General features: G+C 35.0%; 3 protein-coding genes across 3 annotated transcripts; 1 reads left to right on the forward strand and 2 right to left on the reverse strand.

Annotated features, from left to right (window-relative positions):
* Nucleotides 1-227: 227 nt before the first annotated feature.
* Nucleotides 228-6,160, reverse strand: LOC128022299 (CXXC-type zinc finger protein 1). The gene is made up of 15 exons (XM_052609689.1): nt 6,082-6,160; nt 5,898-5,922; nt 5,305-5,420; nt 5,113-5,213; nt 4,883-5,007; nt 4,458-4,613; nt 4,238-4,375; nt 3,935-4,042; nt 2,329-2,507; nt 2,007-2,214; nt 1,767-1,877; nt 1,596-1,645; nt 1,138-1,234; nt 584-736; nt 228-503 (listed from the first exon to the last, which is right to left on the reverse strand). The coding sequence occupies exons 1-15, from the start codon at nt 6,153-6,155 to the stop codon at nt 357-359; spliced, it is 1,788 nt and encodes a 595-aa protein (XP_052465649.1). The 5' UTR covers nt 6,156-6,160; the 3' UTR covers nt 228-356.
* Nucleotides 6,161-6,483: 323 nt separating this feature from the next.
* si:dkey-245f22.3 (uncharacterized protein LOC492819 homolog) lies at nt 6,484-10,966 on the forward strand. The gene is made up of 6 exons (XM_052610589.1): nt 6,484-6,621; nt 8,249-8,299; nt 8,813-8,945; nt 9,026-9,163; nt 9,240-9,467; nt 10,251-10,966. Exons 3-6 carry the CDS (start codon nt 8,840-8,842, stop codon nt 10,562-10,564), a joined length of 786 nt encoding a protein of 261 aa, XP_052466549.1. The 5' UTR covers nt 6,484-6,621; nt 8,249-8,299; nt 8,813-8,839; the 3' UTR covers nt 10,565-10,966.
* Nucleotides 10,967-11,137: 171 nt separating this feature from the next.
* LOC128022301 (transcription factor E3-like) lies at nt 11,138-20,948 on the reverse strand. Its single transcript, XM_052609690.1, has 9 exons — nt 20,827-20,948; nt 19,676-19,911; nt 18,184-18,408; nt 16,021-16,116; nt 14,980-15,091; nt 14,819-14,875; nt 14,651-14,726; nt 13,904-14,051; nt 11,138-13,646 (listed from the first exon to the last, which is right to left on the reverse strand). The coding sequence occupies exons 2-9, from the start codon at nt 19,865-19,867 to the stop codon at nt 13,194-13,196; spliced, it is 1,359 nt and encodes a 452-aa protein (XP_052465650.1). The 5' UTR covers nt 19,868-19,911; nt 20,827-20,948; the 3' UTR covers nt 11,138-13,193.
* Between the last annotated feature and the right edge of the window lie 5,606 nt (nt 20,949-26,554).

Genomic DNA, 26,554 nt, shown 5'->3' on the forward strand with positions numbered 1-26,554 from the left:
ACACACACACACACATATATATATATATATATATATATATGTCTGTGTACTGAAAGCTTATACCAAGACAAATATATTGTAAGCATGCTTTCTTATATATCAATTAAGATAAAATAAAAATAATTAAAATAAGGCAAGACATCTGAGGATAACAACAAAAACTTGTTTCAATTCCATAACTAAATAATTTGAATAGTAAAATGTAAAGTAAAATGAATATATGCACATTGAAGGAGACAGATGAAAAGCATGTTTTAATAAGAATGACTTCATCCAAACCGTGACAAATATACAATATGAAAAGTATACAAATATAAACAAATCATTTTTCAAGCGACCACAGATTTTTAACACGGCTATCTGTCTTTGTTGCTGCGGAGGTCAGTGGTCAGAGGGTCGTGCTGGATGGTTTGGTGCAGCATGAGGGCCAGGAGTCCTGCTCTGTTGGTCATGGCCGTCCTCACATTGCGTTCTTGTTCAAACAACTCATCCAGCTTGTACCACTGTTGGGAGGGGGAAATATGAGGTACATTCATATAAATTCAGACTATTATGACAGTCAGTTTTGAAGATCTTGACTGACCACTCTGACGCGCTCCAGGTCCACCTCTGCTCGTCTCAGCTTCTCCCAACAGTAATGCTTGTTGCACTTGCGTTTCGAGACCCTGCAATACTCTCCAGTCGGCTCAAACACATTACGTACTAGTGGACATCCACACACCTCATCTGCTGTGACCTGATAAGAGAAAAACAGAAAAGAGGGCCTGAAAATTGTTTTTTTTTTTTTTTTACTTTTGAAAAAAAAAAAGGTTCAAAGTGCAAGCTTTTGAAAATAGCTTTTCCGTGAGAACTACGAAAACACAAATTAGTAAAAACAGTGACATCAGAGGCACCCATGTTCAATCAAAAGGATTGCATGTGTGTGCAGACAAATAGCATTTCTTTACAAAGTGACATCACCAACTACTGGCCTAGGATGCATAATACAGCCTTTTTATTCCTTTTCATGGATCCATGTGAGTGGGAATCGTTTTGACAATGTTGTCAGCTGTACACAAAACTTGTAAAAACTGCAAAGGTGTTGTACATGTACCCATAGTTTGTGCAGAAACACTGAGCATTTCAATAAACTCTCACCTTTGGATCTCTAGAGTGTTCTGGACATAATACTTGAAGTCTCTTGCAGTATGTTTTACTCTGAGGGTTGTAAACGTCACAGAATAGTCTTGTCGCCCTGTTAGAGGAGAGAGAGAATGAAATATATTATTTAGATTTGAAAAAATAATATGCAGTTTATGGTTTCGAGTCTGCCAAATAAAAACGAGAAAATCGATTGAGAGGAAATACCACTTGTGAAGTATTTAATTTACTCTAGATATCAAAAACAAGTCATTACAGGTATTATAAAATAATAATAAAAATAAAAAAAACTTTAAATTTTTTTTTTGAATTATATACAACAACGTAAAATTTTTGTCAAACTAACCACCCATAAAGAAAGTAGAGAAAGTATAATCAGAAAACAAAGGATATTCAGGGTAATTCAAACAAAATTGCTGTGCTGTATAATAATGTTTAAAATATAGCCCTCTTACCCTTCTATTCTGGTTGGGAAAATGGAACCAAAAGAGGTCTGACTTTCATACTGTTAAAACAACAAATCAACCATTACTATAATGCAAATACATTTTGCTAAAAGTAAAACATATAGATACAAAAAAAAAGAACAGTGATCAATAAATAGGCAAAGAAAACAAAACATTCACCTTGGTGTAACATCTCTCCATATGCCTCAGCGCCACCTTGGGGTTGATGGGGTGACTGCAGGACACACAGAAGATCTGAAGGTCTGTGTCCTCACTGTCTGTTTCATTCACCTGCAAGACAGGACATTAAGCTAGCTTACTCTAACAATCATGACAAAATCCCTGAAACACATGAATTCCATTCAGTTATTCTATAAAATTGAATGACATTAGCATGGGAAAGTATTTCAGGAAACTCACATCCTCATCCTGTTGGACCACCTGCTGCTTGGCTTTGGCAATGATGCCCTCGAGCTCGTGGAAACGGCGCTCCATCTCGGCGAGGCGCATCCGTGCGGCCTGCTGCTCCCTGCGGATGCGCTCCAGCTGTTTTTTGCCCTGTTCCTCAGCGATGCAGGGGCTCTGCTGCCACTGCTGGATACGCTGCGGAAGGATCTCGTAGATCCGGCTGCACAGATCAGCAGATCAATAAATCAATACAATCTTCTTAAAACACATTAAACTGGTATAACACTGCGTGACTCTTCCATGCTGGTTGGCTGCACTTAATGAAATAACCTACTTGGCAGCCAGCTTCATGCCACAGTCCTCAGAGCAGTATTTGGAGTTTGGACGTGCTGACTCAATACAGTTCGGCCCCAGACACTGTTGCATGTCTCCTCCATGTCTGCCTTCTCCCCTCTCACTGTGTCTCGAACGATCACGGTGCTTCTGTTTCTGCTTGTGGCGACGGGACTCTTTCTGTGAAAGGCACAATTCATGAAAACTATTTTTAAGAATGTAGGTAACAAAACAGTTTTTGGTATCCAGTGCCTGCCAAATAACTTTTTAGGTTTGGAACAAAATGAGAGTGAGTAAATGATTTTTGGGTCTATAAAATTTCCAAAACCTATGTTCGCTGAAAAAATACAAGTTGACAAAGATTGATTCTAAAACAGTATCTGGACAGGGCTACTTTTCTAAACTACCTTTGCATATCAATTCTTATCACCCGATGTCTGCGATTCCATGTACTAATTAGAATGGGACAAAACGAGTGTTTTCTAGATGTGAAAACGTTTATGTCTAAAGAAATATGTATAAGTATCATTTTAATTTATTCTAAAATCATTATTTAAATAAACTTCACATGAGTTTATACAAGTGGCTGCTTATAACAAACTGTAATGTAAATGTAAGTGAGCAGGGAAATCTAGACCAGTATCTTAACATGACACTAATCTTAAAATGGCCAGTTATAGCAGTTTCCATGATTTGACTCTTCTTATTAATTTTTACATTAAATTTTTTTCGTCAGATACCATCCTTATTGAAGGGTGCAGAATGTGGAAGATTGGTGTGCAAATGACAGCTCAGGTAGGCAAAAAAAAAAAACATCAGGAGAAGCTTTGGGATAATATATAGTATCAGCAATCATTCACATCTGCATTGAGACGGGATTCGTTTTCTCAGAGGACCATGCAGAAAACAGTAGGTAATTACTCTGGAATTTTTATAGAGGTTGTGTGAGAAAAACACAGACATTGCAGATTCGCACAGGATTGAAATCACAAAGTAATGGTGCTTTTCCACTGCATGGTACAGCTCAGTTTGTGCTTTCACTGCAGTTTAGTTCTGCTTTAGAGTGGGTGGGATTATAGACATTTCGATAAAGTTGCACAGCCTCTACAGCCATGACATCATCGTGAACGTGTTCAATCCTCACTGGCTGTGCTGATTTAATCTAGCAGGTCTAGTGTCTTGTGTTGCAAGTTTAATGACCCAGGTAGTGGCGATTCTTTAATGGCGATTCTCTTCGGCTAATCAGTGATCAACAAGGTTTACATGTCACATTTTGGTAACGGTACAGCTCGCTTGGAACCTCAGCTGAGGTAATACTGAAAAAAAAGTACCAGGTACTGTAAACAGTGGAAAACCCAAAAAATGAGCCGTACTGTGCCATACTGTACCATGCAGTGGAAAAGCACCATGAGTCTGTGCAACACAGCTTTCTCTAACATCCTCCTAGAAAACTAGGTTCATTCAGATAGGGCTTAAGATTTGGTTTGATAATATAGCATAACAAGAGATTTTCAAATGGTAAGTGATTTTTGACTAGAAACACCAAATTAGGTAAGGTGCTGTCAGCATGGCACAAGGGTTAAGTAACTCCGTGTTTCTCATTGTACCTTTTTGTCAAATTTCTTGTTTCTCCTCTTGACGTGCTTGACTTTTATAGCTTTCTTCCGTGGGACAGGACTGTAAAATGGGCCATCTTCATCATCACTGCCCCATGACTTAAAAAAAAAAAAAAAAAAAAAGTCACAAGAGAAGGGTGAGGTTTGTATATAAGTGATGGACTTAAAGCATCCTCTCCAATAAGCATATCTCACAAAATGACTCATGTCAAATGATGTCTTATAACCTGACAAGAGCTCAAATCAATGTATATACTAAGCGGTTGTGGTTAAGCTAGTGCAATTAGTCATTACCGCATTTCTGTCCTTGTAATGCTCATATGGCTCCATATCGTTCTCATCATAATCATCTGAGTATCGTCTATGCCTGCGCATTATATTGTCCTTTCTCTCACACAGAGAAAACTCCTCGTCTCGAACACGCAGCATTTTCTGCAAAAGCATTGTGAGAGGAAAGTTAACAACAAAACTAAAACCATCTAAAAAGTAATAAACCACCTAAATAAACACGTACCCGTGCACGGACAACACACTGCCTTAGACGACATTTCTGTCGAATCTTGTTTGGGCCGCCAAATTTCTTCATGTCTTTACAGAAGTCGCACTGACCACAGTCCTCCGTCCTAGTGCAGGGTTCACATTCACCACACATACGGGCAGAGCGCTTCACCTGCAATGCAGTTAGTGGACAGTAATATCATTTACAATTTTTTAAAGATAAATGTAATAATTACGCACGCCTATATAACATATGCAGGTATAATAACTTAAATACATGTATAGCTTTGAATCTTGATAATAATAATAATAATTTTTTTTAATTCCAGTAACATTTTTATCGTAATATTTACACAATTTTGGTCAGACTGCCCATCCATAATGCAAAAGAGCTGTTGCTATAATAAGCAAACCTAGATGGTAAACTGGAGAAATACTAACTTTAGACCCTCGTCGCTTATCAATCTTGTACTCTGGAGTGCTGGATCGTCTTTCAACTCTCTCTGGCTCAACATCTTTATCACGATTCTTTTTCCGATACCGTATCGAAAGAGATGGATCCAATTCTAAGAGATGAAGAATGTTTTAGAATGCATTAACAGATATTCTAAAATTTAATCTGTTCAAGTGCATGTTTAAATATCTTCAGGTAAAAGTCATTAGTCACTGACTTTGACACTGTTTGCAGTACCACTCCCGGATCGCTTTGGCCATCTTCTCGGTCACATTTATACAGTGACCATGGAACCACTCATTGCAGTTGTCACAACCACTACGGGAAAGGGATTTGTTATAAATTAAGTTCTCAATTTGGAAACATGCCCTGTTTTGTCATATTTTTGTGAGAACAAGATTTGACTTACATCATAAAGCAGTTTATGTCTGGTTTTCTACAAATGCAGTAGAGAGGAGCATTCTCTCCATCTACTACAGTGTTGTTCATAGCTGGAGTCTGCTCTATGTCAGACATCTCGCTGTCCTATGAAGACAGAGAAAATATCGACACACCAGTAAGCTAATGATGGAAAACTGTTTACAAATACATGAACTACAACAAGCTAACGGAAATTTATCGACCTCAAAAGATTGTCGAGATTCAAAGACAATGTTTGTAAGGCATCCCACTCCCGAAATAATAAACAATAAATAATAACAAAAATGATACTAATAGTAACAATAATAATACTAAACAAATATTAGACATCATGTTTACATGTTTTGACTGCAGTTCAACAACAGTGGGTGGCAATAAGTTACATATTAGCATGATACTACCACACTTGTAAACAATAAAACTGATTAGATATGAATCAATGAAAATTTACTCTTGTTTACACAATTAGTGAAATATTACGTTGTTTCATTTGCAACGATTGTTTTTAGGGCATTTATTTTGTTTTATTTAAACAGCTTAAGAAGGTGCTAATATGCTATCAAATCATAATAGCCGACTTACCATCGCTAACTGACTCCCCCGCCTTCTAGAAAAGCCGATCAAACAGAAAAAAATTAGGATGAATTAAGATAATATCTCACTGCGTGGACACGCCAGGGTCTTGAATGCTACGACCATGACAACGGTAAAATTCCTCGCACAAAACTACGAAGTGGACCGATATTATAAACCTAATAATTATTACCTCAAACAGCAGCTAGCAGCGTCGTTTCGGTTCTGTTTGGACAGAGGTCTGCTTGTCATAATAAAAGTCCTCATTGGGAAAACTACGTTCACTTTCTAGGACGTTTAAAAACGAAACTTACTCTATGGTACAGTCTAAAGGCCTAACAATCAATGTGTTCTCCACTGATCTATATTATAGATCAGTGCTGTTCTCTGTTAGGCCTACTGTTTAATAATAAACAACATCAATAATAACAATAAAACAACAACAATAATTATATTACTGTAAATGCACGTATATTATATTATATTATATTATATTATATTATATTATATTATATTATATTATATTATATTATATTATATTGTTGTTGTTGTTGTTGTTGTTGTTGTAATTGCGTTTATTTATTGGTAGGGGGTGTGGTGCATGTGGGTCCTATCAACACTTCATGTCATGCTAACGAGAGGATAATGATTGGGCAAAGCAACGGCCCCTAGCACAAGTACGAGAAAATCAATCTGGTATCTGACGGACGATGGGATGAATGTGGTGGTGAAGGTTAGTGCATTTTAATAAACTTGAGAGATCAAAGATAACAATTCCTAACATTGTGTATAACTTGGAAAAGTAGGAAAAGTCAGCAGGCAGCTTAGTGTGTGTGTTATTTATTTATTTAAAGAAATTGTTTTACGTTGACAAAGAAACTATTATAAATGTCACACTACTCCTGCTGATATATGTATCTGTATAAATTTTTCGACACGATACCGCAGTTAACTTTGTTTACGTGATGACGAGGTGGTCAAGTGTGTTTTGTGTGTTTTTATGATAATGATTTGATATTTGGGTTCCACGAGAGTTTTAAATAAATTGTAATGTTGAATTGTTTGTGATGAGAATATTCAACATCAATCAATCAATTAATCAATCAGTCAGTCAACTCTGTTTATTTCGGTACTTGCAGACAACTTAAAAATAAATAAATGAATAAATGAAAATAATTTCCGACAAAGCTGTATGCAGTAGCCTTGTTTAATAAACCTACCCTTCATACATATTTAACCGATGTAGGCGTAATCTTTTTCACTAGATTTGATAATACAAGATAAACAAAAGTTACATAATACACTTACCGGTAATTATGGCCATAATATACAAACATACATAATTACAGAAATACACATTACAGCAATTACTTCAATATGTTAAATAATATTTACAATTTATCTTTGAGTCATATAATTATTTAGTACCATGTTTTTATACATTTTCTTAAATTTGCATAGTGAATTAAATGATTTTAATTCCTTATCACAATTATTCCTTTGACAGATATACACCGATTTTTAGCATTAGTTCTTGCCCTTACTTTTCTAAACAAACATTCCCTCTTAGTTTATACTGACTTTCTCTTATTTTGAACAGCCTCTGAATACAATTTGGAAATACATTATTATAAGCTTTGTACTTTACCTGTGCTGTATATAAATCAACTAAATCAGTAAATGTTAAAGCATGTAATTTAATAAACAATTTGTTTGTTGGTTCGTATTAATCACCCTGTTTTACAATTCTTATAGCTTTTTTTGTAACATATATAATAAATTTGTATTAGTTTTATATGTATGACACACACCACCACACAATAAGTAATGTATGTAACTATGAGCGCCCAATACAATATATATAATGTGTTATATATGTGTTACAATTTTTTTTTTTTTTTACATAATTTATATGTGGTTTTCAACATAATTTCTGATAAATTATAACACCCAAAAATTTCTTTCTATTTCCTCATTGCTAATCTTTATTTTTACTTTACTGTTACTTTGGCAAATTCTACATATTATTAAAAAAAATTGAAACTCATTAGTTCGACTTATTCAGAAGCTGTTCCAAATTTTTTCCAGAACATTATAATTTGTATCATCAGCAAACAAAACCATTTTCAATACTTTGAACACTTTACAAATATCATTCATATACAATACAAAAAAATTGTGGCCTAATACTGAACTTCATGGAACGCCACAAGTAACTTTGTGTAAATCTGATTTAACACAATTTATTTGTAAATAGTGTAAAAGATATATTTTAAACATCTATTGCATGTAATCAATTTAAGGTTTATCTCAATTAAAATCTTTCCAACTTGAACTGTTATTTATTTTTTCAAAACAAGGTTTTGAGATCTTCTTGAAAAGAAGCTTTCCTGGCATCTCTCAGACTCAAGGTAAGCAAACATTGGACTAATAGGTTGCTGAAATTTATTGCCCTCTTTACATCTAAGATGCCTCTTATCCCTGTCACACAATATGTTTGCCAAATGGATTGACATTAATAATAGATTAATGACTCTGGCACTTTTTTGCTCCATCAGTACTTTTTATGCTAGGCTTTGTATTTTTTGCATTTATATAATATTATTATATGCTTTGTGCATATCAAATGTATAACTCGAAAATGAATATATCCATCCATTAAAGTAGTCATATTTGTCACAAAACAAGAAAAGTAAAAGTGTTCAAATTATGAACTGTTAGTTCCATAATATATATCAACATGTCAAGTGATCAATTAGCTTTCTCCCTCTACAGTATTTTACCGTTAGTATTTAAAATATGCCACAGACTGTAGCACATCTCTTTTCTTTGCTTCCTGTGTTTGAATATTTAATGACATAGTTAAGAGTTCAATTGCTCCGGCATTTTTTCACTCTACATCTTTACACTTATTCTTGTTGTAGCGAATACAGTGAGAGGAGTTTGAAAAGATGGAATGCGACCATGAGGATGAACATGGTGGATCAAAATCCAACTTTCGTGACGATGAGCTGCAAAACAATTCAGGTCTTAGTACATCAACTTGCGAACACACCGGTAAGACTCTTCTGTTCTCTTTTAATACTTCAATATAGAGGAAAAAAAGCAACTAATAGTGTGGCTTATTTATTTAACAGAGTCATCTGATGTAAAAGGCCTGGAATTTACTAGAACGTGTCTTAAGGACAGTGAACTATCACCGACTGATGAACTTTCTGGGAAGGAAAACTCGTGTCTTATTTCTCCTCTGAGCAAATCAAAACCGCTAGCATTTGGTGAATATCCAACACACCAATGTTCATTTTTTAAGCTAACGTCCATGTAACTTTATTATTGTCTCCTTTTTTATAGATGTGCATATCAAAGAAGTACAAACAGATGTGAAAAAGCCATTTCAAAATGTCAAAAACCCTCCCTGCAGTGACATCAATGATGCTTTTCCTGTCTGCGTTCAACTACCCACAAGCCATCCTAAAAAATCACATATCACTGATTATAAAGCAACACACCGTCATCGCAAAATCAGCCAGTCGTCCAGCTCCACATCGAGTCATTTGAGCCTGAAAGCTCCTGTTGAAGGTAAGCAACACTTCAAATTACATTTGACTCAATGAAATGAGGGATTCAGTTTTTTATGACATCTTATGCATTATAGATGCTGAGCTCCTTACTAGCACGACTGATAACAGCTTTCTCTCTTCCTGTCATCTTTTATCATACTGATGAGGATGCACAACAAACATTTTCGGTGTGGTGCTGATTAGTAGTATAAAAGCTCTTAAATTTATACAAAACAGGATAGCAGATTTATGATGGACTACACTGTCGTCAGCAAATCAGTGAAATTTTATCAGTGATTCAGCCATTAATGGAATATGCTGGGTTCAATACAAGTGAAGCTCAGACAACAGGTGTTGTTGATTACCCCAAAACAAGTTAATTTGACTCGCCCCTCCTGTTCTTTAAAAGGCGCTTACAGTTGAAGTGAATGAGGCCAATCTTTGTTTTAATATAGAATAGCAACAAACATCAGCAATGTGTGTGTGTTAAGATGATTCTGCTGTGAAAAACATTTTCTTTCCTTTTCTGTCTAAAGTAACATTCAATTTGAAAACTTTTTTCATTCAACTTTTTTTGTTGCCATGATATTGTAACTTAAAACAACTGTGCAAATGATGATGAAAAGAAATAGTCCACCCAAAAATGTATAAGGCCTCATATACTGTAAATGCATTACCATAACCATAGTGTTTGATTTTAAGAGAGATTATGCCACCAATGTCAATATGTCTTATCCTGTATTGAATGCAGAATATGCATTTCATCTTAAATAAATTATTTGTTTTTTTCTTGCACTTCTAGACCTGTGTGCATCCTTTTTGTTGGCGTGTTTGTTCTGCAAGTTTTGGGATTGTGTGCTGGCCGTCGGTGATGGATGTCAGTACAGCGTGGCCTCTATCTGTTCATCCTTCTGCTCTAACGCATGTTGTTGTGACCCTTCCTCTCTGGAGGACTATATAGATTTATGCTCATGTTGCAGCTGCGCTGAATACATGGAGGCTTGTGGCTGTACTTGTGGAGAAAACACCTTTGACTGCTCCATTTGTGATCTCTGTCTACAGACAACTGAGTGTCTGGAACTCGGCATGGAACTCTCTCAGCTTCTGTTTCACTAGCAGCTCATCATATCTCACACTCATTAATATACTGGTCATAACAATCACATAAAGCTGGAATGCAATGTAGCAAATGTAATGTGCTGATTTCACAAGCATGCAAATCTCCTGGCTGTGATACTGCAAGGCTGCATTTGATGCATTAGAGGGAGAAAAAAACACATTATGTCATTTACATGTCACCTGAACCAGAATATATTGAAATATTACGTTTTTGTTTAGCTCATTGCAATTTGTGAGTCTATATTTGGTCTTTTTTTTTTTTTAATTATGAAGATAAATTGTTTTTTATTTGGCTATTTTTGATGCAATTATTCATGATATGATTTGGCAAGATAATGCTAGATTGCATTATACTAGATGTATCATATTCTGTCCTTGAATTAAAAATATAAAACAACAGTCTTTATCTTTTAAAGCTCCTTTGTGTGAAATGGATGCGAGTTGATGTATACATAAGTACTAGATTTGTTTACCTAGAACCGATCACTTGCACATCTAATCTAGCACTTCAAATTAATTTTGAGATGATACTGAAGGAGAATATGCAAATGGTAAAAAAAAAGAGAAACATTTGAAAGTCAAGCAATCTAATGAGATTTATTCTCATCAGTTTATTTTAGCCAATCAAAGGCCACCCACACACAGGAAGTATAATTAAAATACATTTTCTCTCAATTATAAATTAAGTGCTTTTAAAACCTTGTTTACAGAAAAAGAACAACACCTTCCCTTTAATTGAGTACAGATGTGCTGAAAGTAAAGGCAATGACACACACCAGCAGCAGAACAATAACTGGCAATTTAGTTTTAATGAGTGGAAATATGTCCCAACACACACTATTGCTTATTTCTAAGGACAGTTCTGTCAGCACTTCAAACAATAAAAAAATATTATTGCTCTGTGGCTTCAAACGTCCATGCCTGTGATAGAAAAAAGGGATACTGCATAATCACATTCACGTTTTTAAATACATTTAATAAGTCTGCGTTTAGCTTTAAATCATAGTTTTATATATTATACATTCATTTGAATTGCTGCAGAATTAATAGAGAACGACTTTTAAACTTTTGAAGATTTGTATTCATTTTTCTATATTTACAAACCAAACAAATGACTTTTGTTCATTTACGCTAAAGGCACAGTTTGATCAGAGATGAAACTTCATTTGGCTTTCAGAGGCAGTAGTCTTAATGTCATTTTTCTGGCCACAATACAGATGTGTACGTTTACCGTCAGAACATTTATCTTCGCTGGCAAGCATGTATTTAGCTGCATCTAACAAAATGCTGATTTAGATCTACTGGTTAAAAAAAGCACTTTAGGCAGAGGTAGCTTATAAAATGTTATACCTGAAAAGCTATCTGTGCTTGACATTTATGTGGCTTGTTTCCTTCTACACATCGTAAAAATCTATAACACTTTATGCGAAATTAATAAACATAAGGTATCATGAACTAACAATGAACAACAATTTCAACAACATATATCCAACTAGGTTAAATGTTAATTTATAAATATACTACTGTACATTGTTACCATGCATTGTCCATAATACATTTTTATTTATGCATTTTTAGAATGCATTACAAAATATAATCTTAAAATGTATTAGTATATGTAGAAATTAACGTCTAGTAAAACTAGAAATAATTTGATGTTTTTTTTTCATGATACCTGATGTAATCAGTAATGCTAATGAATTTATACAAATTTTACCTTATAGTAAATTGTTAATAAAAGTCATGTATGAGCACCTGCACCATCACATATTTGTTTAGCAGTGTAACATTGAAGAAGGTCATAAAACATAAAAGGAAGGGTTGTAAATCAACAAATAAAATGTAGAAATTTCCAACCAGTTAGTAGTAAATGCGCAAGTACTTGGCTGAAAGTAAAACCAGCAAAGAATGTTAAAAAATAGAATTTTCAGATATAAGCAGTAAATATTGCTCTAACATTTTCAACATTATATGAAAAATAAGTTCATGCTATTAATCAACTCCAAAACTATTCACGCCACACTCCAAAATCATATCTATATATCTATAAATCTATATATATGTACATATATATCTATCTATCCATCTTTATATATATATATATATATATATATATATATATATGTATATGTGCACATGCATGCTCTGAATGCAGAGTCTAAAACACATTTAAAACATTAAAAAACGTCACATGATCCACCCTTACAGCAACACAGCTATGCATACATAGGAAAAAATGTCCTAAAATTTTGCTACAAAAAGGCTAAATGTTTTGAGTGCGTTTCAAATTTGGAATACATTTTTGGGTTCACCGAGTGCCTACAAAACGGTATTAATCAACAGTTTTTTTTCAATTAACTATGCAATATGACAGCACAACACATGGAGTGTTTCTAAAAGGGACAGTCCACATTTATGCAGAACACAAAAGAAGATATTTTGAAGAAATATGAATCAGTTTTAGTAACCACGGACTTCAAAAATGGAGACATTTCTCAAAATACCTTCTTTCAAGTTCCAAAGAAGAAAGTAAGTCATACAGGTTTGGAAAGACATGAGCATGAGTAAATAAACATCCCATGACATCCCACACGAGGAAAAGCACAGAAACATACATATAGTTGGGTCACAAGTCATCCTCCATGTTCACACTACTCCTGCGGCTGCTGGTCTTGGAGGCTCCAGGGGACATTGTGGAGAAGAGCGGATCTGAAGACCTGAAGGGGGGCATCGTGTAGCCGTCATCCATCAGAATGTCACTAAAACCCACTTCAGGATAAAGATCAGAGGCTGTAGGGTCATCCAGCTCTGCAAAGCTAAATGTATCCAGACCGAGAGGGCTGCTTACTGCTGCAGCAGCCGGAGAGCTGGAGGAAGGTACTGTGAGGAAGGGAGAAGGGGAAGTCTGTGTCATGACTCCATCTATGCTAAGGTGGTTCTGAGGTTGGCCTTCCCCAGAGCCAGGCTGCATGGATTGGTTTCCTTGTAGGAGCTGTTGCTGAAGGAAGGCAGCGTCTGCACTCAGGCCTGGAGGCATAGTGGTGGAGAGGCCATGGTGATGAGCTCGCATCTCTAATTCCTGTGTGCAACAAACAGCAGGGGGTGTTGGAGTCCATCTTTTTTCAGGATTTCACAGTGTTCAGTTTTCTAGGCAACCGTTTTACATTCACATTTATGTTGATGGCATGTCCATGCCATCCTGCAGAAATTTCTAATATGGAAAATGATGTGCAAATAAATATAAAACGTTTTAAATGGGATTGATAAAGGATGATGTGTTTTTGGGTCATTATTTGGATGTTGTGTTGTAATACAGACTGAGAGTTGATCACATACCTGTATGCGGAGCAGCAGAGCCTGGTTGGACTGCTCCAGTTTCTTCTGCCTCATCTCAATCTCTCTGGCCCTCTGTTGCTCTTTCTGAAGTTTTCTGATATAATCAACAGAAGCCTTCAAAATGGTTCCCTTGTTCCAACGCATCTCCCTGTATATATTATGCAAAAACAGTAATATTGTGAAATATTCCAATTTAAAGTAATGAAATATTATTACAGTATATATATATATATATATATATATATATATATATATATATAGAGTATATATAGTATTTAAGTATTTTAAAATGTATCATTGGTAAAAACAGTTGTACTGCTTATTTTTTATTTTATCACATTTTTTGTGGAAACCATGATTCCTCATTTCAGGATTCTTGGATGAATATAATTTTTTTAAGGAATAGCGTTTATTTTTATTTCATAAATCTTTTGTAACATTAAAAATGTCTTTACTCTCACTTTTGATTAATTAAGTGCATCCTTGCAGAATAAAAGTTTTCATTTTTTTCAGAAAAAAAATTACAGACCCAACATTTTGCACTTTGCCAATTTTTTAACAAAAAAGCAGTGGTTCAAGTGCTGCTGACATGCCATTCAATAAAAAAAAAGAGAGAGAATTAAATCAATAATAGTGATCACAGACTTCAAAACTAATTTCAAGCATAAGCCATAAAATCAGCCAAGAATGTCCAGAACAAAAGTATTGCACAATTTTTTGTGACATTAGGTGTGGAAATGAACTTACGGATCACTGGATTTGGGTATCATAGCCCCTAATTCCTTTATTCGGTCATTGATGTTAAATCTCCTCCGCCTTTCAACTGCAAAAAGCAAAACATTTATTGAGGCTAAGCCGTGTAATGACACAATACACAAGCAATATACTACTGGAGCCGGTGTCTTCTGAACTCACTGAGATTGTGATTATCTTTCTTTTGCCTCTCCTTTATGAAGGTTCTGGTATCTACATCTGAAATTAAACAGCTGTTGAAACTACCACACAATACTGTAGATACATAAACACCACAAACATCTAAAACCATTGAAATACAGATGGGCCGAGTAAATCATTACCAGTTAATTCCCTTTTAATATTAGTCAGATCTGCTGGACAAGAATTGCTGACGGTGATGGCGGGGTTCACCATGCCAGGACTGTTGTAGACATCCAGAAGGTTCCCTGGTAGCTATATAACAGAGCAATAACAGAGAAGCTGAATAAAAAAATCTTCAAAACATCAAACTGCACCAGGAAAGATCACATTAGCCTAAAATAAAGCAGAATATCACTTTACCATCAAGTGTACTACTGTTCAAGCGCCAATGAACTCCACGAACACTGACACGTGTTATAATCAACTGATGAAAATCTTGTCAATTAGGTATACAAATTAAATGTTTTAAAATTTAATATGTGACTATTACCTGCAATTAAATTACGTTATTGTTCATAACATTGATTCAGGGAAAAAAACTTGCAGACAAGTTATTATAATAACATTATTATTAATTAAAATAACCATGTAATTTCATTCTAATATAAAAATTCCTTATTTATACATTACAATGAAATATATAATATATGAATAAATTATAATAAAAACATTATTTCTTTAAGAATAAAGGCTAATAATTTAAAGAGTGAGGTTTTACCTTTCTTTTCTTTTCATGCTCCCGCAAAAAAACTAAAATCCTCATTTTATGTCAAATCACTTTTACTCTTTCCTCAGGAAAAAAAAAAACTAAAGTAAAATCCTTCCACCAGTTCTTTCTATCCCGTGCCATGCCCCAGCACACTCTGTACACTCGGTCCTTTTTAAGCCCTCCCTGATGATTCCTGCCTGGCAGGTGTTAGTAAAGTGTTAGAAGTGAATGTTTATGTCGATTGCTGAGGTGCATCCCCATTTATCGCCTCCCTCATAAGTGCAGTGGTTAGCATTCACTCTTAAGAAGGGTGGGGACATTTACGTTCAGGAAGTGATCTCTCTGTAGCTTTCAAAATGGTTTGTGGTGGTTTACCACAAATATAGCTGGGGTTCAAAGAGGCTTTTATTCGAAACATCGCCGTAATGTTATGGATGTATTCATCAATAATGAAGATGATTGCTCAGCTTACCGTGTTTGGGAGCTGCAGGCCAGAATCTATCAGGGACAGGATGTCATCATTGTAGCTGGATTCAAGGCTGATGATGTCGTCGATCACATCATCCATCTGAGCATTAAATGTTGAGTGTTAAGACCATTAAATGTTGAGTGTTGCATATCTTATCACATAATTAAATAAATTGGGTTCTAAACATGTATTTAGGGAACCAATGAACTGTGCTCTAAACAAGAAAACTTTCCAGTGTGTGTTATATGGGTGATCTAAAGCAGAAGTGCTGTATGGTGGGAAAGAGAGGTCCAAATATAATTAAGCCATTGATGTGGTATTTTGCAGTACAGTGTGACACAAAGCTAGTGAGAGGGCAAGCTGAACAGGGAAAGGTAAGCGTGATCACCTAAGAAAAGAATGATAATGAAAAATACTTCTAAGCCATTTAGTAATCTTAGTTAATGTTAATTTACTGATGCATTATTGAAATCAAAATTTGTAACTGTTGAAATTTAATGCACCTGAGCTAACTTTTGTATTTTGCAATCAGCCATCAGCATCCATTTGGCGTTAACTCTCAAAGACCGAGACAGCAGCCCGCGGCTAAAAATAACTGTTGTTCTTAAATTTTTAATAACGTTTTAACCGCTAATCCTATCTGAATGCTTTAAAAAGTGCCGTAAAGAGGAGATTCTCAGAGTTTCGGCAATATCCGATTTCTCTAATTTGCTCCGTAGTGTATGTGATTACGACATCATATTTTGACCACATTGATTTGTCAGAAGAAAACAATGCATTTCGTTCCTCTGAGCCAAACAGAAATGATTGTTGATGCTTAGTCCCACCCCTGTGCCCAGATTGGTTCACACTGTCCCATATTCAACCAATAAACATAGGTTTTGGACTTTTGAACAACTATTTAACATATTTCAAACAAGCACAAAATAACACATTTGCATGAGAAAACTCTCTGAAAAAGCACAGAAAAACACACAACAGGGTACTTTGACACAAAACAAACCAAAAACAAGGATAAAACAGTGGTACATGTCTGATAAAAAAAAAACTGGGATTTATTTGTTCTGGTCACTAGGCGATGTCCCTGTAAAATCGATTCTGACGTAGATTACAGCCAGATTACAGATCGATCATTTATATTATTAATAAAGAAAGTTAATAAGTTAATAAAGATAATTTGCACAATTTTTTCTGTTGCGCACTGAATATTTCTCACTCATTTTGTGCGTAGTCTGTGAATCATTTGCACTGTTTGTATTGTTGCAGAAGACAATTTGTGCAATTGTTTTGAATACTTGCTGGTTTGTGTTTATTGCTCATACTCAGATTGAAAATATATTTATCTGAAAAAAAGTGTTTTGTTTTGTTATTATATTTCCAATTTCTTTACTCCCTAAACGTTTTTGGACACATCTCTTATACTCTTATCATAGTGTTCCTGTAGCTCAATTAGAGCATTGTGCTATCAAGCGCAAGGTTGGGGGTTCAGTTCCCCGGGAACACATGATAGGTCAAAATTGATAGCCTGAATGGATAAAAGCGTCTGCTAAATGCATAAATTTAAATTTAAATTTAAATTTAAATTTAAATTTAAATTAAATTAAATTAAATTAAATTAAATTAAATTAAATTTAATTTAATCTCTTTTGTTAGTAAACAAAATAGGCCTGTTTTTCACTTATAAGCCCCGATAACAAAATTTTTATAAATGGTTATAACTTGCTTGGGAAATGTTATATGTAAACAAAATTTTTGTTTGGAAGTGTAAAACACCCAGAACTTTAAATATTAAAACTTAGGAGTATCTGTTTGAGAACACAGTAAAAAAAACACCCAAATGTTGCTTTCGTTTTTCTTAAAGTTCTGTAATTTCATTAATTCTTAGAAGAAACGAGGAAAATTGGGACGTTAAATTAGTTAGACTTAAATCTCAAGTTCTTCTGTTTATAATGATATATGGCACTTGGTCTTTATAATGTTCTAGGTCTTTGAGGGTTAAAGAGCTCAAGCATTAAAATTAGCAGATGACTTAACTGTAGTAGAATGTAATTGGACGATGATACAGTTATCTTGATAGTTATCATTCTTGGTGTGAACTGGCCTTTAAGAAACTCCTATATTTGAATGAGATGATCAGCACACAATGTATTTTAAGATGTGTATTACCTCTTCTTTGTTGGAGCCCAGGTTAAGATGTGCCATTGGGCTGTTGGGAGCACTGCTTGCAGAGAGGCCCCTCTCCGGAGCAGAGTTTGACTGCAGAACGGGGGATACACCGAGAGTTTGAGTGGCAACTTTATTTCCTAGTGTGGTGGACAAGTACTGCTTCACTTGCTGCCTCTGAGCCTGCTGGATGTGGTATTTAGTTGGGTTTTCAAGATGAGTTTGCACCTATAGCAGAAAAAAACAGATCAATGGACATGCTAAAACAGTGACAATTCAAGCTCTACACCAGGGCTATTCAATTAGTTTCATTTGAGGACCAGATAATCAAATAGAAAATTTGAAGGGGGCCGGGTCAGGGCGATCATCCCAATGTCTTTTTTGGGGGGCATATAAAATAAGAAATTCACTTGAAAAGCATATTCAGCTTTAAACTAAACAAAGATTATACCAAAAATAACATCTTTGAAAGGTTAACATTAATGGTGTCAATCGATAAAAAAAACAAAACTAATCAATCACACATTTCTTTCTGAAATTATTTGCGATAAATTGCAAATTAATATATTTATGTTATCATAGTTTCACATTGAACCTCCAAATTAATGAAGAAACAACTTAAAGATGGTACATTTTAAATAAGGTTTACTTAGTAGCCTACTGTTAATGAAGGCCAGTATCACTGATACCAGTAATGTTACTGAAATCTCTTATTACCGTAAATAAATTTTCCTTAAATTTTAGCCAATAATTATAGCCTTTCAACACTACAATATAATTGAAAGCCATTATTTTTAACACTTAGTAGGCTCTGAAAAATGAAAACAACTTTTAATTTAAGTGAACTTAAAACAGTCTTCACATAAACTACAAATGTTATATGTATAAACATTAAAATGAAAGTTAATTAATCTTTATTCAAACTTCAAAAGTTAATCAGCGACTAGAGCAGTGGAGTGATTTCTCCTTTTTCTTTTGTTCTTTGATTTATGTCAATGACAGACTTCATCAGGTTTCACTTTAAAAGCAGAGTTATCTCTTTAAAACCTGATGCACATGCAGTGGATCTGACACACACATTTGCTTTTCTCCCAACATTTTACTGTCATTTAGGACTCACTTAAGACTTTAATTAAGTTTAGGTCATTCAAAAATATCTTTATTTTTTTTGCATTTTTCTAAAACAGCATCTACAAGAATCTAAATTTTGCAATATTAATTTTTATTTTATTTTTTATTCTATTTAGCCATAATATTTTATTTCAATTTTGGTTTTAGGACTTCAGCTTAAAATTAAATAATCAAATGTTATTTTAGGTTAAGTTTACAATATCAGAAACTGTTTTTTAAATATTTATATAAATTTTTGTTTTACAATCTTTTGGGCCTAGTTTTAAACTTTCAGCTAATTGTATCATGGCCCCTAGACATGTAGATGTCATGAGAGTGTCAAGCAAGAAACTGTTTTAAGGCTCATAAGAATGTCCAAACCCACCTTCAGAACCTCCACCGGTACTTGAGCTGGAGAAGGCCGGGCAGCCATCGGTGGCACCGTGACGGAGATGGCGGGAGTGGACTCTAAAGGGCGGAGCTGAGCGACAGATGCCTGATGCTGCGCCTCCCTCCGCTCCTGCTCCTGAGCCTGCTCCCGCATCAGCTGTTGCCGTAGCAACACCCGGGATGACATGGCTACGCTGGTTCCAGAGGTCAAGTTCGAGAAGAATTAACAAGCTGCAGTGGTGAAAGCATCAAGAGAGTCGTCAATAGTACGGGAGGCAGCATAAAAGGAAATTATGGAAATAGTCACTTCTCCCTTTGTACAATGAAGGGTTAAGAAACGGAAATGTATTTGAGTTGAGTCATCACACTCAGTTGCATTCAAAGAGAAATGTAATACTCTACCAAAGCTTGACCAGCAAACAGATTTAGCTCTCAAACTACATATTAAAATAAATTATATCAAAAATACTTATATACATAATTGAATAAACACACAAATCACAAGTAGCATACTTAAATTGCAACTGTGCATTTGTTTAAAGCTATAAAACTACCCTAGAAGCGAGATATATATTCAGAAATACAACCACCCGCATCATGTCATATGATTGAAATAGAGGTCTATCATGGGGAAGTTCGGAATTTACCAGATGACAGCTAAACAAATTACCCTTTAAATACCAAAAAATCACCAGGAACACTAATTGAATGTATTTCTGGAGCTGTAAACAAACTAAAACACTTAAATCACGATTGTACAGTTAGATATGCTACTGTAGCTGAGGAGTTGTGTAATAGTTCGCTGCACTGTCGGGATTAACCGAACTATTTAAAGTTGGGCAACTTCGTTAATTTAAACCAAATTAACTTTTGTATTCGTTATTTACAGCATTAAGCAAATGTAAGTGCATATAACTATGTCTATGGCGCACTTAACAAACCCGGAATAGTTGTTTTGACAGCATCCAGCTGTTTACGCTAAGCTAACAAGCTAGCTAACGTTAGTTGACATGTCGAGCAAAGGAAAATTGACACGTTGCCTGTATTTAACTTTATTTTCCTTCACGAAGAATTATTCTGAGATAAACCCGGTTTACACATAAATCTCAGCTCAACAAGAGATCGAAATTAAGTGGTTTGAGTTACCTGGTCGGTGTTAGCAGAAGTATAGCGAGTTGGCTAGAAGAATCGCCATTACTTACATGACGATTTCCTTGTTTTGGATGTGACAGACTGAGCCCATCTCTCCTCATCACACTCGTTCCTTTCCTCGAATCACATGGAAAGTTTTCTGTCACTGTTAGCTAAAGCTAAAGACTATGAAAAAGTTAGATAATTTAAATACAGCTGAAATATAGTAATAGCTAATATTATATGAAAATTATATAATATTATATGAAAATGCACTTTTGCATTTAAAACTGGATAATAATAATACAACTAAAATGTATAAAGACAAATTAAAAAGCACATCAAAATTTCTAAAACTTACAGCAGAAAATAAACGAAAACTGAAAATATAAAAATAAAAGCTATTTATAAATACTATAATAGGAGAGAGAGAGAGACAGAGAGAGAGAGAGAGAGAGAGAGAGAGAGTTGGCATGGCATCTACATGTTTTCAAAGCTTACAAACATACATTTGTTTTACAGCACCAGTCAAAAGGTTGGACATACCTACTTAACTATTATTCTTAAAAATGTAAAACTGTAATAAAGTCAAAATTCCGAAATGACAATGAAAGTATGGGGAAAATATTGTGAATACACGTGTGTTTGTATTTTCCTTAAAATTCATAAGAAATTTCAAACCATCACAGTTGTATAGCTCAGGTCATACATTTTGTACAGATTAAAAATATATATATATATATGGTTGAAAGATGGTTGACCAGAGATGAGTTTGTCTGGTACAAGGAGCTGTACAGTAAATAAAACCTGAAGGTGATTTATGAAAGGAGGTCAATAAATAGCCAAAGAAATCTAGTGGTGTTCAGAAATCTTTTCAGTCAGAGAAAATATTTTTTATTTGATTATTTTAAATTATAGAAAATGCATTTAAAAATGCATGTATTTCCAACTACATGTGAATCTACTTCCCTGGCCATTTTGGATTTAATGCTCGCTGCATCAGCTGTCAAGGAGAAATTCAAAGCTAAAGAAAGAGAATCTGAATGTTTGGTGCCCAGTTTATGAAAGAAGAATGGAGAAGATATGTTACAATACATAGTTTTTAGAACAGTGTATATTTGGTTTGTACTACATGTAAAAAACCAACCATATCCAAAATAAATGTTTAACGGAAAGCATGTTGTAGATTACCTGACAGGCTGTCAATTAATTAAATGATAAGCTGGTTTGCCACAAAGCAAACTGGACTATATTTTCCGGACTATAAGTCGCACTTCTTTTCATAGTATGACCGGTCCTGCGACTTATAGTCAGGTGCAACTTATTTATCAAAATTAATTTTACATGAACCAAGAGAAAACATTTCCGTCTCTTGGTTCTTGGTTCTAAGAGTCGTGAATACCCAATTCATCAGACGGGAACAGCCCTTGAATCTGGCGCCTTAGACCACTCGGCCATCCAGACTGATCTCAAATGTGTGTAATATGACTGCCCACTGAATTAAAGCTGCGTAAATATGGGTACTACCTGTACTTTATTTTGTTTTCTCCACTCACTGAAAATCAACATATTTCATGATACAGGCTGTTAGGATAACTTAAAATAGGACTAATCAATGAGCAACTCACACAAATGCCCTCATACACACAAATACACTCAACAGTGTTTTAACCTAGTTCCATCATATAAGCTTCCTATTAAAAGTCGTGACTTTACTGGCCAGTCTAGGTGAAATCTTCTATCCTCTTGATGTGGAATAGAGCTTATGTGAGATTACAATATGTTACCTGGCTTCATGTGCTCTTCATTTATCCTTTATAAAACCATTGCAAGATACTTTTTGAGATATTCTTAGATTCTTCCATAAGTTGAGGAGATCCAAAGCGCAGTTATCATTTAAGTAAAAAAGCAAGTTATTTATTCTTGAAAAGCATCATCTTTTATTTCTGTTCTCTTAGATCATCTGCAAAACAACTTTACATGGATTCTGGTCTGAGCTGTTCCCTGTACAGTGGGTTGAAATAATCATGATACTGAGATGAGGGTAAAAATAAAAAATTCACTTACCGGCTAAAAAAAAAAAAAAAAAAAAAAAGAAAAAAATTGCAAATGCATCTATAAAACAAAAAAACTCTATGATGCTGACAACAACAACATTATTAATTGTACCTGTTTCTGAACATTTATGACAACTTTCAGAATGCGTGCATATGAGAAATTTCATAAAAGATTTGAATGACATTCAAAATCTTGAATCTATTTGCAATACATTCAAACTAAATTGTGTTGAAAATACAGTGGTGTGAAAAAGGGTTGGCCCCCTTCCTGATTTCTTATTTTTTTGCATGTTTGTCACACTTTAAAGGTACAGATTATAGGACTTGCCACTAGAGTGCGAACTACCAAAACAATAACAATTGCGAGGTTTGATGACGCTAAGAAGGAGCGTGGAATGATTGGATTTGTTGCTTTCTACCCAACCACTGACAGCCATCAATGAGGCGATATGAAAACGATTACCACTTGTTCAACAAATATATACACTCGTGTACATTCAAACACAATAAGTGGGCATACATAGCAAACATGAGTTCAACGATTTACGCGAGTATAACATTTAAAGTCAATGCAAAGAAGAGATCAGACTATGGATCAGACGCATCCTCTCGCTGGTCTAGAGACATGATGCCCTGCGTTTGGCACGTATGCCCCATAATACTAATCTTGTTGATCGTTATAATATGATACGTTTTATGTAAAGATACAAATCAAAACAACTCTCCTGTCGAGAAAAACACAAGCGAGATCGGCATCTCTTTCTAGTTGAAGATTGTCGCAAAGCTCTCTCCATCTAGAAAATGCAAAACCAATATTGATCCTCGCTTTTTCTCTCCTCTTGTCCCAAACTCTTCTTGGGTCGTTTAGTTGGCCCGTACGCTTATGTTTACGGGAGCTGTACTTGTCAACAGAACCAGCGGCAGACGGTAAACCATAATTATGTTCCATAAATAAACACAATCCACTATAAAACGTGCAAGAAGAAGTAAATAAGGAACTGCTTGAAGCAAGCTAGTGGTTTGCTGGACGCTGGACACTACTTCCGCAATGAAAACATCAGAGATATTGTTAGTAATCAGCTGGAAAAAATATATAACACTAGCCTAGTGGTATTTGGATATTTATCTGCAAATATCTTACAAATTGTACCTTTAATGTTTCGGATCAAACTAAATTTAAATATTAGTAAAAGATAACACGAGTGAACACAACATGCAGTTTTTAAATGAAGGTTTTTATTATTAAGGGAAAACTAAATCCAAAAAACAAGGCCCTGTGTGAATGTTTCCATCTTAGAAACATTGACAAGCTACGAAACATGTTATCTGTTTCTGATGCAGGAAAAGCTAGTTCATGCATTCATGACCTCTAGACTGGACTATTGTAAAGCACTTCTAGGTGGTTGTCCAGCATCTTCAATAAACAAGCTACAGGTAGGCCAAAATGCAGCGGCTAGAGTCCTTACCAGGTCAAGAAAATATGATCATATTACCCCAATTTTACAGTCTCTGCACTGGCTACCTGTTAAGTTCCGTATCAGTTACAAATGATCATTACTTACCTTTAAGGCCCTAAATTGTTTAGCTCCTGCGTACGTAACTAGCCTTCTACCACGCTACAACCCATCACGGACCCTAAGGTCACAAAACGCTGGACTTTTGGTAGTTCCTAGGATAGCAAAGTCCACTAAAGGAGGTAGAGCTTTTTCACATTTGGCTCCCAAACTCTGGAATAGCCTTCCTGATAATGTTTGGGGTTCAGACACACTCTCTCTCTTTAAATCTAGATTAAAAACGCATCTCTTTTTTTTATTTGAATAATGTATCTCTTAAATTGTGAGTGTAGTTGCATCTGATCAAATGCGCATTTTTATTCATTAGCTTGGGTTAAACTAATTTTAGTTTGTTGGATCAGCAGCTATGCTAATGATGTCTCTATTTTGTGTCTATGTTTTGCCACGGGATTTACATCACGTGGTAAGTAGGATTTACACAAGCTCCAGTCTGGACCCAGAACACCTGAGAAGAGATGATGCTGACCCTCAGAGGACCTCAGATGATGCTTACCTTGAATCAACAAACAGAACTAACAAATATTGCTACAAGTGTGACTGCATCATATAATTATTATGAATTATTAATAATATTAATAATGTTCATCGTCTGGCTGACTACGTCTTGTATTAATTTTTCTAAAAATCCTGTCATACGTGCACAAACTGACAGTCACCACTTATAAGCTATTACTAAATATTGTAGAAACATAATTTTCTGTAAAGTTGCTTTGTAACGATTTGTATTGTAAAAAGCGCTATAGAAATAAACTTGAATTGAATTGAATTGAATTTGCCCCCTAAACCTAATAACTGGTTGGGCCACCCTTACAAGCGACAACTGCAATGAAGTATTTGCGATAAGTTGCAGTGAGTCGGTTACAGTGCTCTGGCGGAATTTTGGTCCACTCATCTTTGCAGAATTGTTGAAATTCAGCCACACTGGAGGGTTTTCGAGCATGAACCGCCTTTTTAAGGTCATGCCACAGCATCTCAATAGGATTCAGGCCAGGACTTTGACTAGGCCACTCCAAAGTCTTCATTTTCTTTTTCTTCAGCAATTCAGAGGTGGTTTTGCACACCAGCAGTTAAAATTTTGTCTCGTCAGTCCACAGAGTATTGAAATGACTTATCTTTGACTAATATTTAAATTTGTTTGATGATCTGAAACATTAAAGTGTGACAAACATGCAAAAAAAATAAATAAATAAGAAATCCTTATTTTATAAGAAAGTCTTACAAAATGTTGTTCAACTTGAGTTCAATATTTCCCAGGACAGTAAACCATTATTATTATTATTATTATTTTCCAGAGAAGTGTTATCTACAAATGTGCAGTCAAGACTATTCCAACTTTAAGCCTGAATGTTCAGTTCAAAGCTCATCTCCTGTTGATAGTTGGCTTCCTCTGATGGATCTTCAATCTTCCGCTTCTACTTAATCACTTAATGTACAGAATTCCAGCTGTGACCTGAAGATCAAGTCACATTTGATTATTTTGCTGTATTATTGCTGCTGTACCCCTTGTTGTCTGGCCCACTCTGACATTTAGAATTATTACTTAATTACTGTCAAATTCCATTCTTATTTTTAATTAATTTGACCAAATATTCCAGTTGTTATAACCGTTACAGGTTTGGGGGCTGGCCTCTACTTTGCCTTTTATTTCTCCTTTTGTGGTTAAAATCACAACCCAGAGTGCACCCAAATCTGCATGTGAAAGTATGGGTTTTAACTGCCATCCATGACCTTACATGAAAACACACATCCAGAAATACATTTGCACCCACGCACACAGGGGCACATGGATCCTCAGAATCAAAAAGGTTACACCTCAATTCGAGGTTAATCTTCCTTAGATAAGCAGTGCTTTTAGTGTCACGTTCCAATTGAAATTGCTTAGTCCCCTCAGGCTTAAATAGAGGAACTGCAATTGGCTTGCTCTTATTTGCAGTCTTCTAAGTGAACTTTAAGCTTTAAATCCTGTCTAGCAAAATAAAACATATTGAACTGAAAGTAATTTTCCTCTAAGTGGACTACATCCAGTTGTCTTAGGGAGTTCAGTGCAATTTCTTTATTTTTGCTTTCTTTTAAGTGAAACCTGATAAAAAAAAATGTGTAAAATTTAAATAA

The sequence above is a fragment of the Carassius gibelio genome, chromosome A11 (assembly GCF_023724105.1).
Source record: "Carassius gibelio isolate Cgi1373 ecotype wild population from Czech Republic chromosome A11, carGib1.2-hapl.c, whole genome shotgun sequence".
Lineage (NCBI taxonomy): Eukaryota > Metazoa > Chordata > Actinopteri > Cypriniformes > Cyprinidae > Carassius > Carassius gibelio.